This window comes from Mytilus californianus, unplaced genomic scaffold (genome assembly GCF_021869535.1).
Source record: "Mytilus californianus isolate M0D057914Y unplaced genomic scaffold, xbMytCali1.0.p SCAF_1, whole genome shotgun sequence".
Taxonomy (NCBI): domain Eukaryota; kingdom Metazoa; phylum Mollusca; class Bivalvia; order Mytilida; family Mytilidae; genus Mytilus; species Mytilus californianus.
The window spans coordinates 79,757,917-79,773,344 of NW_026262581.1; the positions used below are offsets into that span (position 1 = coordinate 79,757,917).

The following is a 15,428-nucleotide window of genomic DNA, read 5'->3' on the forward strand; positions in this document are numbered from 1 at the left end:
CTCGAATGAGAATTTTTGACTTTCCACTATTTTTGTTTCATAGTTCTTCATGTTGGTAAAGACGGAAAGTTTAATCCACTGGGATAATGTTACTAGTAGTTATATAATACAGGTCATATAGAAAACAACCATACAGCAAATTTAATACATATCGAACAGTCTAATCAGGAGATAAAAAAAAAACTACAGTTCCTAAATGGTGATTGAACTTTAAAAACGAGGTCAAGGATAACGGTCATATCTAAGACGGAAACTTCGTGTCAGAAGACATCTGTATACTGAAACTCCTCCACCCTCTGAAATACGGAGATTCACATAAAAATAACGCAGTCGCCGGATTAGCATCACTACATGTCTTTCACCAGGTGACATTCTTCGAAAACTAGAAAAAAAACGAGCATCTGACGAATTCATCTAATATTTAAGTGCAAGAACTTAACTCTTATGCATGCACTGCATAAACGTTTGGAAGGCCGAGGTATTTCCGATGTCACCGAATGGATTGTTGAACATCTATGACGAATTACTGTCAACTGCGGAGCTTAGACTTTGAATTAAAGAAACACTTCTGACTACTATTACATAACATAAATATTTGTAGTTGTAATCTACATAATCGTGTTAGGGTAACCTACTATAATATTAAAATATATTTAACACAAAAAACAGGATGCAGTACATGTTTATATTAAAACATTTTTGAAAAATCTGTAACGAATAACGAAATGAGTCAAGTATGATTGTAGCAACATGTTTTACCATTAATTTTTTTTTTTGAATTGAGTATAAATATTCTGCGCAGTTTATATGATGTGTCATATTTGGGGAAAGACTTGTATGGTAAACCAATGTGCATTACTGTAGCGCAAGGAAAACCCTAATTTGTTGTGGAAAAATAATTAAGGAGTCACTTAAAACTTCACTGTATGTGCGTGAGTTATATAGTTATATATATATTTCAAGTAAAGAGACTAGTGTCTCATAATGGGCCACATTTTGTTTTACTTTCACAGTTTTTAAGATGAGTTTCACATCGGGTGAAGACTGCCTGTAGTCATAGCATTGATAAAGGGACCACTCCGGCATCGTTTCATCTACAAAATGTTGATGTTGTTTTTATAACTTAGTTCATGAAGTAGATATCATTCGCCTTATGGCCTTTGAAGGAACCAAAAAGTTTTCATTCATGGAAATATCTTAAGCATTCACGCTGCCAGCTGAAATTTAAGATTAAGAATTGTTTAATATATCAAATTGATGAAACTAAGAGGGGTCCGTGTGGTTATATTTTTTTAGATATAAACATATGAAAAGGGGCATGTTTTTTTTACTTACGAACAGCTCGTATATATATAGATAAATAATCTAGAGCGGTAACTCGAGTAATGCAAATCGTTATATTTCACACAGATACTGGCCAATAAATACCTTTTTTATTATCGTTTTACTTGAATTATAGTTGCCTTTATTTACTTCAAATGAACTTGCGAAAACAATCAGCAAAGTTTCTTATTTCTCGTGTTTAATTTATTTTTTTTGCCTTTCCTTTTTCTTAAAAATCTAGTGACAAGAGATACTGAAGCTCTCAGATGTTGCTATAATGTATTTTAATTTTTTTATTTAAATACATGTCTATATAGAAAAAAATCTATGCCATGCGCAATCAAAATGTGCGATGGTTGAATATCCGTTGCCAGCATGTTATGCTATCACTCGTCTAAACTCGGCCAATTCTGGAGAGTAGCGGGTATGCTATAAATATGTTGTCTGTCCTTTTTCGATTTCTGATTATGATCTTAAAAATTCTCATTTAAACAAAATCTGTTCAGTTCAACGTTATCATATATTCAACGTAAATACTATACAAAAATTTCCGTTTGAACGTCATGCATTTGTGGATTTACATGACGCGCGAAGCATGCATAGCAGGAGACGCTTGAAGATCATGCAATGCACTAATTTTTTATCATGTACCTTCTTGTTGGATTTAAAAGATTTGAACATAGATAAACTATAAGTTTATTGCTATTATTGATAAAATTGCTCTTTTCTATAATATTCTTTGTTATATTATGGCGGTCCAATGCCCTGAATTTGAACCTTTTAAAGAAATAACGAGGCGGCAGAACGATACCGGTTTAAGTGACAATAAGTGTATTCGCAGTTTTCAAAAAGCTTCGTAAATGTGGTGCGTCCGAAGCGCTCAGTTTGCGAATTAACCTTCATTATGAACGCTTACAACAAAAATTTAAAAGCCAAGAATGTATAAATACTTGAGAAACTATATGACTGAAGTGAAAAAAATGGAAGTCAGTTGAAATTCCGAATTCAGTTGCTTAATGACTGTTTCACCTAGACTCAATTATTGCATTACAGAAAGATCCGAGGTAAAGCACCGATAACAATCAAAGAAAAGTTTACCTTAATGCAGAAAATTTGCCAAAACATATGCATAGGCGGGATGTAAGGGCAGTAGCTGGGCTTATCTGTGAATCGAAACTATTGATATCTGTTTCGTCCCCGAGGGTATCACCAGCCCAGTAGTCAGCACTTCGGTGTTGACATGAATATCAATCATATGGTCATTTTTATAAATTTCCTGTTACAAAACGTTGAATTTTTCGGAAAACTAAGGATTTTCTTATCCCAGGAATAGAATACCTTAGTCGTATTTGGCACAACTTTTTGAAATTTTGGATCCTCAAAGCTCTTCAACTTCTTACTTGTTTGGCTTTATAACTATTTTGATCTGAGCGTCACTGATGAGTCTTATGTATACGAAACGCGCGTCTGGCTTATTAAATTATAATCCCGGTACCTTTGATAACTAATTATACATGTTTATTAAAGAAAATACGCGGTAATAAGTTTTGAGTGCTTTATAAAAATTTTAATTACGTAATGTGATATCCCGTTTTAATAATATTTCTACAGGGAAGCCATACTTTCAACTCACATATAAGTATCTATTTAACAATTGCGATATCGTCTATAGAAGGGAATCACATTAAAAAAACCTAATCGAAATGACAACAAGTTCAAACAAGAAAACCATTGAATGGCCTGATTTATGTACAAAACAATAAACGAAAAACAAATATAAATATCATATGAAAATTGCATCTTTTTTTATTGGTCCTAAAATCAGAATACATTTAATTACATATGAGAGAGAGAATGTCCGAGAAAATAAAAATGTTTACAAAAACAGGAAAGGAATCTCAATGTCTATGCAAATTATTCAATCCTGTTTTGAGCCGACTACAAATTAAATTAATGTTTCGAGAAAATTATTGTTATTCTTCATATACTGCAACTCTTACAACTGTTCCAAATGGTATATTTTGGGTGAAAATCATATTTTTTTAATTTGAAGAGCACGACGTAAAACTTCCGCGAACCTGTATTCTGTTTTGATTTCATAATTAAAACTCTACGGAAACGCATTGTCAACTTCATAAACAAGGCAATACGGTCTGTGACAAATGTTAATAGCAGAAGAACTTTAACAAAATTTAGGCTGAGTAACCACAGTTTGAGAATAGAAACTGGGAGATATGAACGGAAACTAAATACAATATCAAGAAAACTTGAGCTTTTGCCCAGATGTTAAAGGCTCTATCAACACTGTTGAAATAACTTAATAGAAAATGAACTGCATTTTGTTTTATCGTGCCCCAAATCCACAATCTGAATATTTTGTTTGATTTCACCAAGAAGTGAATTATTGGGGTTCTTTAATATGCAGAATCTAGCCGTGTATATTTAGATTTTTGATTTTGGGAATGGTTTTCAAATTGGTCCACATTAAAGTCCAAAGGGTCCAAAACTAAACTTAGTTTGATTTTAGCAAAATTGAATTCAAGAGGTTCTTGAATCTAAACATGTATTTAGATTTTTGATTTTGGTCCCCGTTATCAAATTGGTCCACATTGAGATCCAAAGGGTTCAAAACTGAAGTTTGTTTGATTTCATCAAAAATTGAATTCTTGTTTTTTTTATATGCTGTTTCTGACCATGTTTTTAGATTTTAAATATAAGACCATGGTAGCTAAATGTCCAATTTCAAAATTTCAAGTTCTTAAACCACATTCATTCTTTGTCAGAAACTATGTTATGTCAAATATTTAATATCAATCCAAATCAGAGATGTATTGCACAATCAATAGAAATTGTAAGTCGAGTCAGAGTTAAAAATAGATGCAGCATCAAATATAATGTTAGAGAAGAAATTAGGTATCAATGCAGTTTGAATTTTACGGTTAATTATTAGATATTTTGAAAAATAATAAGAAGGAAGTTTGATGAGGAATGATATTTTGGAAAATTATTTTTTTTTTTCATTTTCTTCTAAATTTTTTGGAAAAACTTTCATGGTAGGTTTGTTTGTTATTCTGTAAACATTAATTTTCAGAATGCTTTATTTATCTATTTTTTTGATGAAGTGAACCCTTTAAAAACTAATTATATTTTCCATTAATAAATAACTAAATTAAATTCTTAGTGAACTTGAATATACTGAATCTAACCGTGTACTTAGATTTTGGATATTGGGCCATTAAATAAGTAAAAGTCCAATTTCATATTTTTAAGTTCTTTGATCTCATTAATTCTGTGTCGGAAACCTTTGCTGAGTCAAATTTTTAATCACAATCCTATTTGAAAGCTGTATCAAGCTGGAAAGTTGTGTCAATACTTGCTCCAATTGTTTAGGATTCGACATCTGCGGTCGTATCAAGCTACGCCCAGCGGAGCATTTTACTAATCATGTTTCTATATTTGTTTTTAATCATTTTGTAATTACTAACAATCAGTCATTTTTATTTTTCAATCATTAACAATCAGTACGTATGTTAGATTGCATGTGTTATGTTGTAGATATTGTATAAAACTTTGTGATTTGTATTGATTTATATAAGAAAAGAAAGAAAAAAAAGCATATTTCATTTTTATGTCTCATTTAAAGGTAATGCCCCTTTAAAAATGATCGCAGTGACTGAATGAAAGTTTGAGGTCTTAACCTATTTACAAGAAATAAGCGCCATCTTAAACCCAAATATCAGGTTATAAAGTTTACTTTTCATAACTAAAATCCACCTGCATTATCCATGGAAATAACTACTTTGACACTTTACCCAAGTGTTCTTATCAAATATGTAAATACTGCAATTGAGAATCATAGAGAAAAGAATATCATATTCAAAAACATAAAATACACCCTTTTACTCGTATAGGGTGGTTCATTTTAAAATGTGTTTATTCAATCGATTTGAAATATATTGATCTTTTTCAGGATTGACATTTGAAACATCCAACATTATGAGAAAGATTGCAATATTCCTTATAATTGTGCTTGTTATTGCTGGTAAGTTTGAACTCACCTTGTAAGTAGTAGTATTTCTATTTATTATACCCCCGCAAACAAAGTTTAGGGTGTATACTAGAATCACCATGTCCGACTGTCCGTCCGTCCGTCCTTCCGTCTGTCTGTTCCGATTCGTGTCCGGTGCATAACTTTTGTTCAGTAAACTTAGGTTAATTAAACTTAGTATGCAGTTGCATCATGGGCTGATGTCTGTCATATACCAAAGTACGATCACTCTGACCATAAATTTGACCTTTGATCCTATGATGGTAAAACCTTATCTAATTAGTGTCCGGCTCATATCTTTTGTATCGTAAATCTTTAACCGATTAACCAAACTTGATGGGGTTGCATCATGGGCATGGTGTTAAAGTTCAAATTCAAGGTCAGAGTGACCTGACTCTGATATATGCCCCCTATTCCAACCCCTGATGTATCAGCATACCACATTTAATCAACCTTAGTTCTATGGTACAAAACGGTCAGGAATCTACTTCGTCAAAATTATCTCCCCATTACGCCACCTCATGAGTTGTAAGCAATTGTAGGGATGACGCTCCTGAAAACTGACAAATTTATCAATATAGCATCATTACAATTCTTACAAGACAGTTTTATTCTAAAAAGACAAATGTATCTACTAGATATTAAGCATCGATTAATGTACTTTTAGGGCTTTTGTCAACTGAAAACTATTGTCTGATCGGTTGTGGGGAATTTTCGAAAGTTCCAAAAAATATTCTAATAAAATATTTTGTGGAAGGGCAGACGAAAAATTCAGAGGTTGAAGACTAATTACCTTAGATAACACACACAAACAAATGAAAAGTTTTTGAAGTTATGCTGTCTTTTAAGATCAATTTGTAAAGTCTGTTTTCAAGGGTTTTTAGTAAAAAAAAAATAAAAAGTGTTAGTGCTTGGTGTGTCCGACTTTATTTATTTTAGTACATCTCATGAATAAAATAATTAAAGTCATATAAAACGACTTTCTTGTAATTTTAATATTATCGAAATTATTGAACCAATGCATGCATATATACTAAACTAAGTCCTGTATGCACGTTTGTTTGATATTTATTACGAGTCTAGAACGTATTATCGCCATGTTTCATTCAGTGTTGTTAATCGTAAGCTAATTAACTTTCGAGTTTGTTGCCGAGTTTACCAGATCGTGACCTTGATAACAATCAACACAGAGCATGTGGAGCACGTGACAAATAAGTGAATTAAAAGAGCCATGATATTTCGGAGATGCAAATCAATGCTTAAAAAAGATCAATTTTTATCTTTGTAATTTTTTTTCGGCAGAGTTTTAGCTTATGCACAAAAAGATCCACATAAATTTACAACTACCTAGACTTTGTACCTGGGTCAGTATAATTCTTTTAAATTAACCTATCAGTAACCATGTGTCAATCTAACACTTAGTAATGATTATATGAAATGAATAGTTGAAAATCGCAAAACGTCATTGCCTTAATACTGAATTTCACAGTACCATCTACAATACAAGTAAGGACGTGACATATGTTTGTCATTGTGATGATTAACAAACCCATACAGTACATATATGTATTGTACATATTGTCATGTTTGATTGAGACCTCTCATAGAGTTATCCTATTGGCGGATCCAGGAAGGGAGGTATGTGTTCCCTGAGTTGGAATCCCCCTTTTTTCGATTATGTTAGGTTTTTCTGTTTTTGTTTTATTTTATCATGTGAACGTTTAATGTTGTTTTATGTGTTGGAACCCCCACCCCTTTTTTTTCAAAATGGCTGGATCCGCGCCTGTATCCGGTTATCACATAATTACATGCCCTTTATAATCTGTAGACAGCATAACATAGTTATTCCATATAGCAGATAAACAATGTTTTCTATGATTAAACGGTCGGATCTACCGTTTCCAAAAATATAAATAGGTGGTTAGTTACTTACGGCGCGTACTCTTTTTTCGAAAATTGTAAAAAGGAAGAAAGTTGAAAGAAAAGAAAATATTAGACACCGAAGACATACTGTGAGATATCCCCATTGGTAATTGGAAAGTACAAAATTTACAAGAATTCAGCAATAGTCAGATGATTAATGTTTCATTTCAGTAGTGCAAGAAACAGAACAACAAGAATGTTCAAAAACGCACTGTGAAGGACGTGGTAGATTTAAGGGTAATTGCGATTGTGGATGTCATAATTGTTGTGTTAGAAAATACAAGTGTAGGGGAGGAGATTGCAAACGTTTTGGATCTGGCCGCAGAAAATGTTACTGTTTCAATTGTCGTAAGTTTGTAAAATATCAGAACAAAATTATGGTTATCTTTTGGAAATAAATTCATTCGGTCTTTCAATATGTTTATTTGATTCAAAATGTTAATTTTCAAAGACTTTAAGTTGTGATGTGTTTCCTTTTATATTGCTACACACATTTAATTTTCAAAAGGCCTTGCATGCAATTTCAGTTTTTTTTTCTAGTGCAAACTGTGTTTTTTCTTCGTTTCTTTTAGCCTTGCATGAAGTTTATTTTATTTTGCATACCAGTTTTTATTATTTCTTTTCAAATTCTATATTTTCTATCAGTACATTTTGAATATTTTAAACAAAAAAGGCAAAGAAATCTAACAAATATAGTGATAATTTGCCCGACAATCAAAGTTGCCGATAATGTCACTCTATAGTACATTTAGAAAACCACGGGGCACATCAAGATATTTGTCAATCTATTCAAATATAGATCTCTGATTCGACTAAACGAATAGAGTGAAGGTGAAAACGCTTAGTTGTACACATAAGAGAATTGATCTCAAGAAAAGAACCAGATAACTATAACAATATGGTTGTAGGTCCATCAATAGAGGTTTCCCGATTTACTACCGTACCAACCGTAGAACTTACTGGGAGCCGTCATTCAACTTTTTTAAATAATTGATGCATATACTTAATATCAACGTTTGTTGTATGAATGCTAATCAAAAGTATTTGGAGGATGTTAAGCTGCACCTTGGTCTTAATCATGTGGGTTCTTTTTGTGTTCATAGCAAACAATATTGGGTGTACTCGATTATGCGTTGCGCGAACGGTTTGTAGTTCAGATTTATTTCTCCTGAAATTGCAGAGTCATAAAGAAGTTAAAATAGAAAGCTTATTTCTAATCTATCTGATTTTTTCTTGTGATATTAGTATTATAATATAGAATGAATGATTGACAATTTTTGTTGGATAGGTGTTTAGAAAGGGTGAAAAAATAAGAGTCATTTTAACATAAAAAATTGACCTCATTAATAATGTAAAACTATTATTATCTGTGTGTTGGTATACACCAGTCAAGGTTTGTAAAACGCAATTTATATAAACGACTGTGTGTTTATAGGTCTCTCAAAATTATCAGTTATATATTAAATGTGAATTAACGTAGAAAGCAGTCTAATACATTCCCATATAAGTCAACAACAAATTCATTAATGAATATTGTCAATTCTTCGCGACGTGCAAAACATTTTGGAAAAGAATGGACAAATTTATGGATATTAATTTGGAATAAATTTTTGCGGTACTTTGCTTTTATATAAAACACAAAATATCTAATAAAATTGTTTTTTTTTTATTTTTTCGCTAGTATGTTTAGCGAATCAACGCTATTTTTAAATTATAGCACAAATTGTTAAGTCTTACTCAAAGGTCTTAGTGAGCTTATGCTTGTCAACCGTTGCTTTACGTTAAACAAAAGGATAAAATTAAACGGGACCCAGTTATTGGAACCCTCTCCCTACCAATAAGAATATTCAAAGGAAATGTTTTTAAATATTGTTATTCTTTATATCATGATAGCTGTGTTCAGGATCTTTTATGTCCTAACTTGAGAATAAATATTTAGATTCGACCATTAACATTTACATGTCAGTTTTATAAACAATTGATGTACACTTACTCTTGAAGAAACAGATTTAATCACTTCCAACACCTTTTTTCATGCAGTAAAACAGGTTTCAAACGTTGGTACATTTGTAAACGTAGTACATACGCTAGTAACTTGGAACGGTGGGAATCCCAACCTATTCAAGCTCGGGGTACTTAGTTTAAAATGAGTGATAGGAATGAACCGCGTGAATAGGTCACTATATCAACAAACCAAATGGTGTAGATGTAGGCGCATATATAGACTATACTCATCCGATTAATGAGGAAATTAATGTATACAGAGTCTGCCTATTGACCAAATGAACTGCCTTTATTATTTAATGCTGAGATGGTTTCATTCTTTTTTCTTTGTATTGTGTTCGGACATTTATTTGAGGGTCTTATGTTTTTGTTATGTTTTTGCCTGTTTTTTGTTTTTTTTAGAAAGTCATTGTTTATCCTTTTAACATTTTATTTCGATAACTGATAACAAAATAATAAATTTGCCATTGTGCTACATATTGTGAAATTTTGCAGAGAGCTATGAATGATTTCGTATTCACTTGGCATCCTTCGTATGGAAAATCTTGTAAACCCTCGATCGGACTTTTGCGCTTGGTCATAACACTTTACTCAGTACTCGGAGTACACATTTGTTTTTGAAACACCAAATCCAGTATTTTGATTGGTTGATTTCTGAGTTTGAGTACAATAATCGTGTTCAAAATTTGCATGACAGCAAGACTAGGTGTTTTTTTTTCTTTTTAAATTTGCAATTTGAATTTTGATACATGGCCTTTTTTTAAAACACAAAGTTTGTTACATATTTTCCGCTGTAAGCCGAGTGAGGAAGATAAGAAAACCTAGAGGGTCGGGTATTTCAGGTTAAATCCCATGAAAAATATAAACAAATTACCGACAAATATTTACCAAGTGGGGAGAATGATCCTTAATTTTTTAATACCAGAGATCACATTGGCAGTTTGTAATGGTACAAAAACCATCGTATAGCAACGTTATATTCCCATAGAACGTTTACAAAAGTATGAAAGTATAAAATATTCATACCGCACTAGTGCAAATCTAGCTTCAAATTTTTGCCATCATCAGTGACAAAAAAAAAACAGTTTTTCAAGCTTTGCTATACAATAAAAGGGTTATTGCATAAATACTGGTAAACATATTCCCTCGTAGATTATATATTTCACCCACTAGCTCGTGCAATATAAAAATTTACTTTGGACGATTTTTACCATTATTCATGCAAAAACCCTATAGTAAAAGATAGTAATAAACGAACTAGACGGAATGATCAAAATGACACATTTTTTGACTCAGCAAATGGCCTTTGTCAATGTCAATCTTTTTCCCAAATGATATAATAAAATATGATTTCTTTTTTCATGCTACAAGACCTCATTCATACATGCAACTTTATTCTAATATAAGGTGCAAGCCGGGGGCTCTTATGGGTCGAGCGATGGTATAGTAACTTTAACGATAGAGTGATTTAATATATAAAATGAATGTTTAAAATTATATGAAACGAGTTTTTTTTTAACTTTAATGTAAGAAAATTATTAAACCAATGCATGCAAATATACTAAATTAAGTCCGCTATGTACATTTTTAAACATTTATAACGAGTCCATAACGTATAATCGACAATTCATGATCGAAAACTTTAGCTGCTAATTAAGTTTTGAGATTGTTGCCGAAGTTTACCGATCGTTGACTTGATACTTGATAAACAATCGATAAAGAATCATGGATCACGTGGAAAATAAGTGAGTTGGTAGAGCACTAAAGTTTGAATTGAGTTGAATTAGATGATACCTCGAACACAACACCAACTATACCTGGTACGTATCAAATCGGCAAACCTATAACGGCCGGAAAACTTAACTTGATTTGACATAAAAAAAAATGATAGGGTCAACGACCTAATATTTTTGGTGTATCAACCAATTCTGTTAACCTGTTGTAAGTGGGGGGAAAAACGCCGAAATGCGACGTATTATAGATGAACTACGAGATGACGTTACGCTTATTTTGACGTTTTTAGCGTTTTGGGGCCAACAACAATCTGATTAAATTTTGTACACCCCAAAACGAGTAGGTGACCATAATAAATATTGACATCATTAAAAAGGAAAATTTATTTGGAAACAACATATTGATTTTTAAGAAAAATCTATGTACTGAGTTTAACGAAAGGTGTTTGTAAAATAAAATCTTCAACGTTTTTGATAGATTTAATGTATATTCTACACAAATATTTTCATGATTTTCATTTAATAATATATTAGCAAGTTTAACAGTCAAATTTATTATTTTTCTCATTTAGTACAACGTCCAACAGTTGTATAAAATTTAACGCAATCTGTGACATAGCCTAAGCATTTAATGATCATTATCCTTAATTAATAATTTTTGACTAGGTACAAGTACATGTTGGTATCTTATTTCGTATCCGTGAACTAAGATCGGACGTTGAATTTACGTCAAAGCGAAAAAGTAGGTCACAGTGACCAACTTCTGATTGAACACTAGTTAATCCTCGTTTGCAGTTCCTCGGTACTGGTTCAATGTATATTAAAATGAACTCGGTCTTGCAATGTTTAGTCAGCAACCAATAAAATGTATATCAGAATGACCTCCTTTTATGGAGACGTTGATGCTCTCTCATATGCATCACTAGTCCAAGTTAAATGATTGGTAGTCACATAGTATTTAAGGCTTGAATTACATTTAATTTAGGTCAAAGGCACCCAAAATGTAAGACAGGGTGATCTAATTTTCGTTGAATATTGTCATACTCCATAGATGGATCCTTTATGAAACAGCAAGTAACTATGAATTGATTTGCTATTGTTTGCTAGCGTCCTGTGGCATTAACTGTACTATGACGTTAAACTAAATTTATCAATAAAGTTAAAAAACCGAATGATTAGTAAACCGTGAAATATGGTTAACATTATAGAAGGCCGTACAGTGATCCATAGTTAACTTTGGAGCACGTCAATTGGTCTCTGGTGGAGAGTTGGCAGTCATACCACATCTTCTTATTTTTATATTATGTGAAAATAACCATTATTTTATGACAAAAACTCGATCTCTCAAAGATAAGCCTATTCGTCAAAATAAATGGCTACATATCTAATTGTACATGAGAAGAGGCTGTGAATATAGATTGGAAAAACAGTTAATTTCCCCATAGGCGACAATGGTAGCCTTTTTCGAGATACAGACTTTAGAAAGTTGATTTGTTTAACGAAACCTTGCTAGAATTAAATAAAAATTATTAGAACAGTATTTTTTGTCAAAAAAATATAAATTCCTATGGCTTTTCTAAACGTAGTTTGTACTTATCTATCTCGCCTATCAATTTTGCGCTGAAAAACACGTGTCTCATCCTAGCGTCGAAAAGATATCTCAATTCTATTAGGGCTAAGGAAAATATATTATTTTGCCTCAGGTATAATGCAGAGTGCACGAAGTCTCTAGTAATAAAAAATACCGGGTACGCACACATCGACCAATCAGGATTAGCCATACTCTTAATTCTGAATACCATGTTGGTGGAATTATAAGTATCCATCAATTTCAGACAATTAATATCTATATTTACTAATTGTGTATGTATTCCCAAATTTCACTCAAACCATTAAAAAAAATTCATTTTGCTATTTGGTAATATTAGAAACATATGTATATATCTCTGGTGATATTATTTACAAAACATAGAAAAAAACAATTATAATGTTGTAGTAATAATACTTTTAAATACGTCAAGTCTATATATTTTGCTGAACTATCCTCCAAACTACATTATTTCTCTTGAATAATTTCGAAGGATGCGCGAATAGAAATTAATTATCAACGAATGCTTTACACTGGTAGGCGCTTTACATTTCTCACTAACGTGTTACATCTTTCAATCTATTTCAGGAGGTGAAAAAGGCTTCCCTCCCAAAAAGGATGATATAGACAAGGATTCAAAAACGGGATAAACGGCAAAATTTTATTTACTTCAAAATATATAGATGTAGATTTTGTTAGTTTTTCAACCAAATAAAAGTTATAATTACAACAGCCTCATTTTTGTTATGGTTTTAACTTGCCAATGCGAAAGTGGAATGATCGACAACGGCGTTAATGAAAACGACTTCCTTTTTTTCTAATCCCAACTGTTAACTTGGTTAACCATAATTGAATGGAAGTAGTATTTCTGATGACCGGTTTTGTGACTTAGTCAATGTTAGTTGAGTGTTCTCATGATTGGAAATCAACAATCAGAGGTCAGTATATGTCAGATACAACTCATAGGAACAACCAATTGATTTTTATTTGAAGGGGGTGGTGGAAATGATCTTGTATTCTATATCTTTTTTCATATTAAGTTAGAAATTTTTCTTATAAAAGAGAGGCGGAAATACCAAAGGCATAGCCAAACTCACAAGTCGAAAATGAACCGACAATGCCATGGTTAAAAAACGAAAAGGGAACAAAAGAAAAAGAACAGTCTACAAAAACACAACATAGAAAACTAAAGAGTGAGCAATACAATCTGCAGCACAAACCGGGGTGATCTCAGGTAATCAGGAAGGGAAGGATGCTTAAGATGATTACGGATATTTTCCCACACCAAACATATTTATCAATAAAATATTCCGCAGGGCGCAGCTTGATTGAGGTCGAACCCTGAATAGTTGGGGCAAGTATGAACACTACATTTAAGCTTGATACAGTTCTGAATTTGGATTGTGATTAAAAATTTGGCACAACATAGATTTCCAACACAGAATGGATGTGGTCAAAGAACTGGAAAATTGGAATCAGACTTTTACCTTTCATGGTCCCATATCCAAAATCTAAATACACGGTTAGATTCAGCAAACCAAGAATTCAATTAATTTATTTATTAATGGACAATATTAAATATGGTAAAGAGTAAGTTTTCTTATTGGCAATCATACCACATCTTCTTATTTTTATATTAGCTAAGTTTTTAAAATGCTCCATACATGAATTTAGTTTAAGCTGTAATTGGTTGGAAACCTTTTATAAATTTCATTAATATTTTTTTTTTATGTTTAGTTGTCATCAGGTAACGAATGATGTTTTTAAACATATTGTGACTCTGGGTGATGGGGAAGGGGAGGAAATTCATTTTTCTTGACATTGTTAATCTGTTAGCATTTAGAAATAAATATTTGAAGATCTTGTTTTGCTGATCATTTTTACTATTAAGTATCTCTATATTTACAATAGTGTTCAAGATAAATGCAAAAATGAAAGAAATTGGTCAAATTTGTAATTTAAGGGGAACAGTTTTGATCAAAATGGACACAAGGTAGATCTCAAAATTCTGAACATTCCTGCACCCGTCTCTTTTTTTTATCGGTTTTCAAGATAATATACAAAACTTGCACTTCACCCCTATGTTCTATCATTAGCCATGTTAGTTGACAGGCAGTGTCATTGAATATATTTAATTTCATTCAAGTATTGGCCGATAGAAAAACAACAGTGCACACGCTGAAATGTCTCGCCTGTTTTACTTATCATTGAATTCATGTTGAAAGTCTGTAACATGAAGGTTTTACTACAAGTATCACATAAACTTAACATTATAAATGCTCTTTTATAATGTGGTCATGGTCAGATAAACCAGACCAGACAGACATGTACACATTACAATCATTCCATACACCAACTACAGTTGACCTGTTGCTTATATTATCTGATAAACTGACAAAATTACGAAAACGTTTCATTGACTAATGAACCATGAAAATGAAGTCAAGGTCAGATAATAACTAACAGACAGACATGTATCCCTTACAATCATTCCATACACCAAATATAGCTGACCTATTGCTTTTAGTTATTGAAAAACAGACCAAAAAACAAAAACCTAACATTGACCTATGAACCATAAGAATGAGGACAAGGTCAGATGATACTGGCTAGACCGACATGTACATCTTTCAATCATTCCATACACCAAATATAGTTGACCTATTGCTTATAGCACTTGAAAAACGGACCTAAACACAAAAAAAATACCATTGACTAATAAAACATGAAAATGAGGTCATGGTCAGATGAAACCTGCCATATTGACATGTCCTTTACAATCATACCATATAGTTGACCTACTGCTTAT

The 15,428-nt window shown here is 32.0% G+C and overlaps 1 protein-coding gene across 1 annotated transcript; it reads left to right on the forward strand.

Annotated features, from left to right (window-relative positions):
• The first annotated feature begins 820 nt into the window (after positions 1-820).
• On the forward strand, positions 821-13,357 carry LOC127708823 (uncharacterized). The gene is made up of 4 exons (XM_052213978.1): positions 821-932; positions 5,294-5,365; positions 7,466-7,642; positions 13,208-13,357. The coding sequence occupies exons 2-4, from the start codon at positions 5,320-5,322 to the stop codon at positions 13,267-13,269; spliced, it is 285 nt and encodes a 94-aa protein (XP_052069938.1). The 5' UTR covers positions 821-932; positions 5,294-5,319; the 3' UTR covers positions 13,270-13,357.
• Positions 13,358-15,428: the final 2,071 nt, after the last annotated feature.

Coding starts and splice junctions, on each gene's coding strand:
- LOC127708823 (XM_052213978.1), top strand. CDS start 5,320: ATGAGAAAGATTGCAATATTCCTTATAATTGTGCTTGTTATTGCTG. Junction 5,366..7,465: donor AATTGTGCTTGTTATTGCTG/GTAAGTTTGAAC, acceptor GTTTCATTTCAG/TAGTGCAAGAAACAGAACAA. Junction 7,643..13,207: donor ATGTTACTGTTTCAATTGTC/GTAAGTTTGTAA, acceptor AATCTATTTCAG/GAGGTGAAAAAGGCTTCCCT.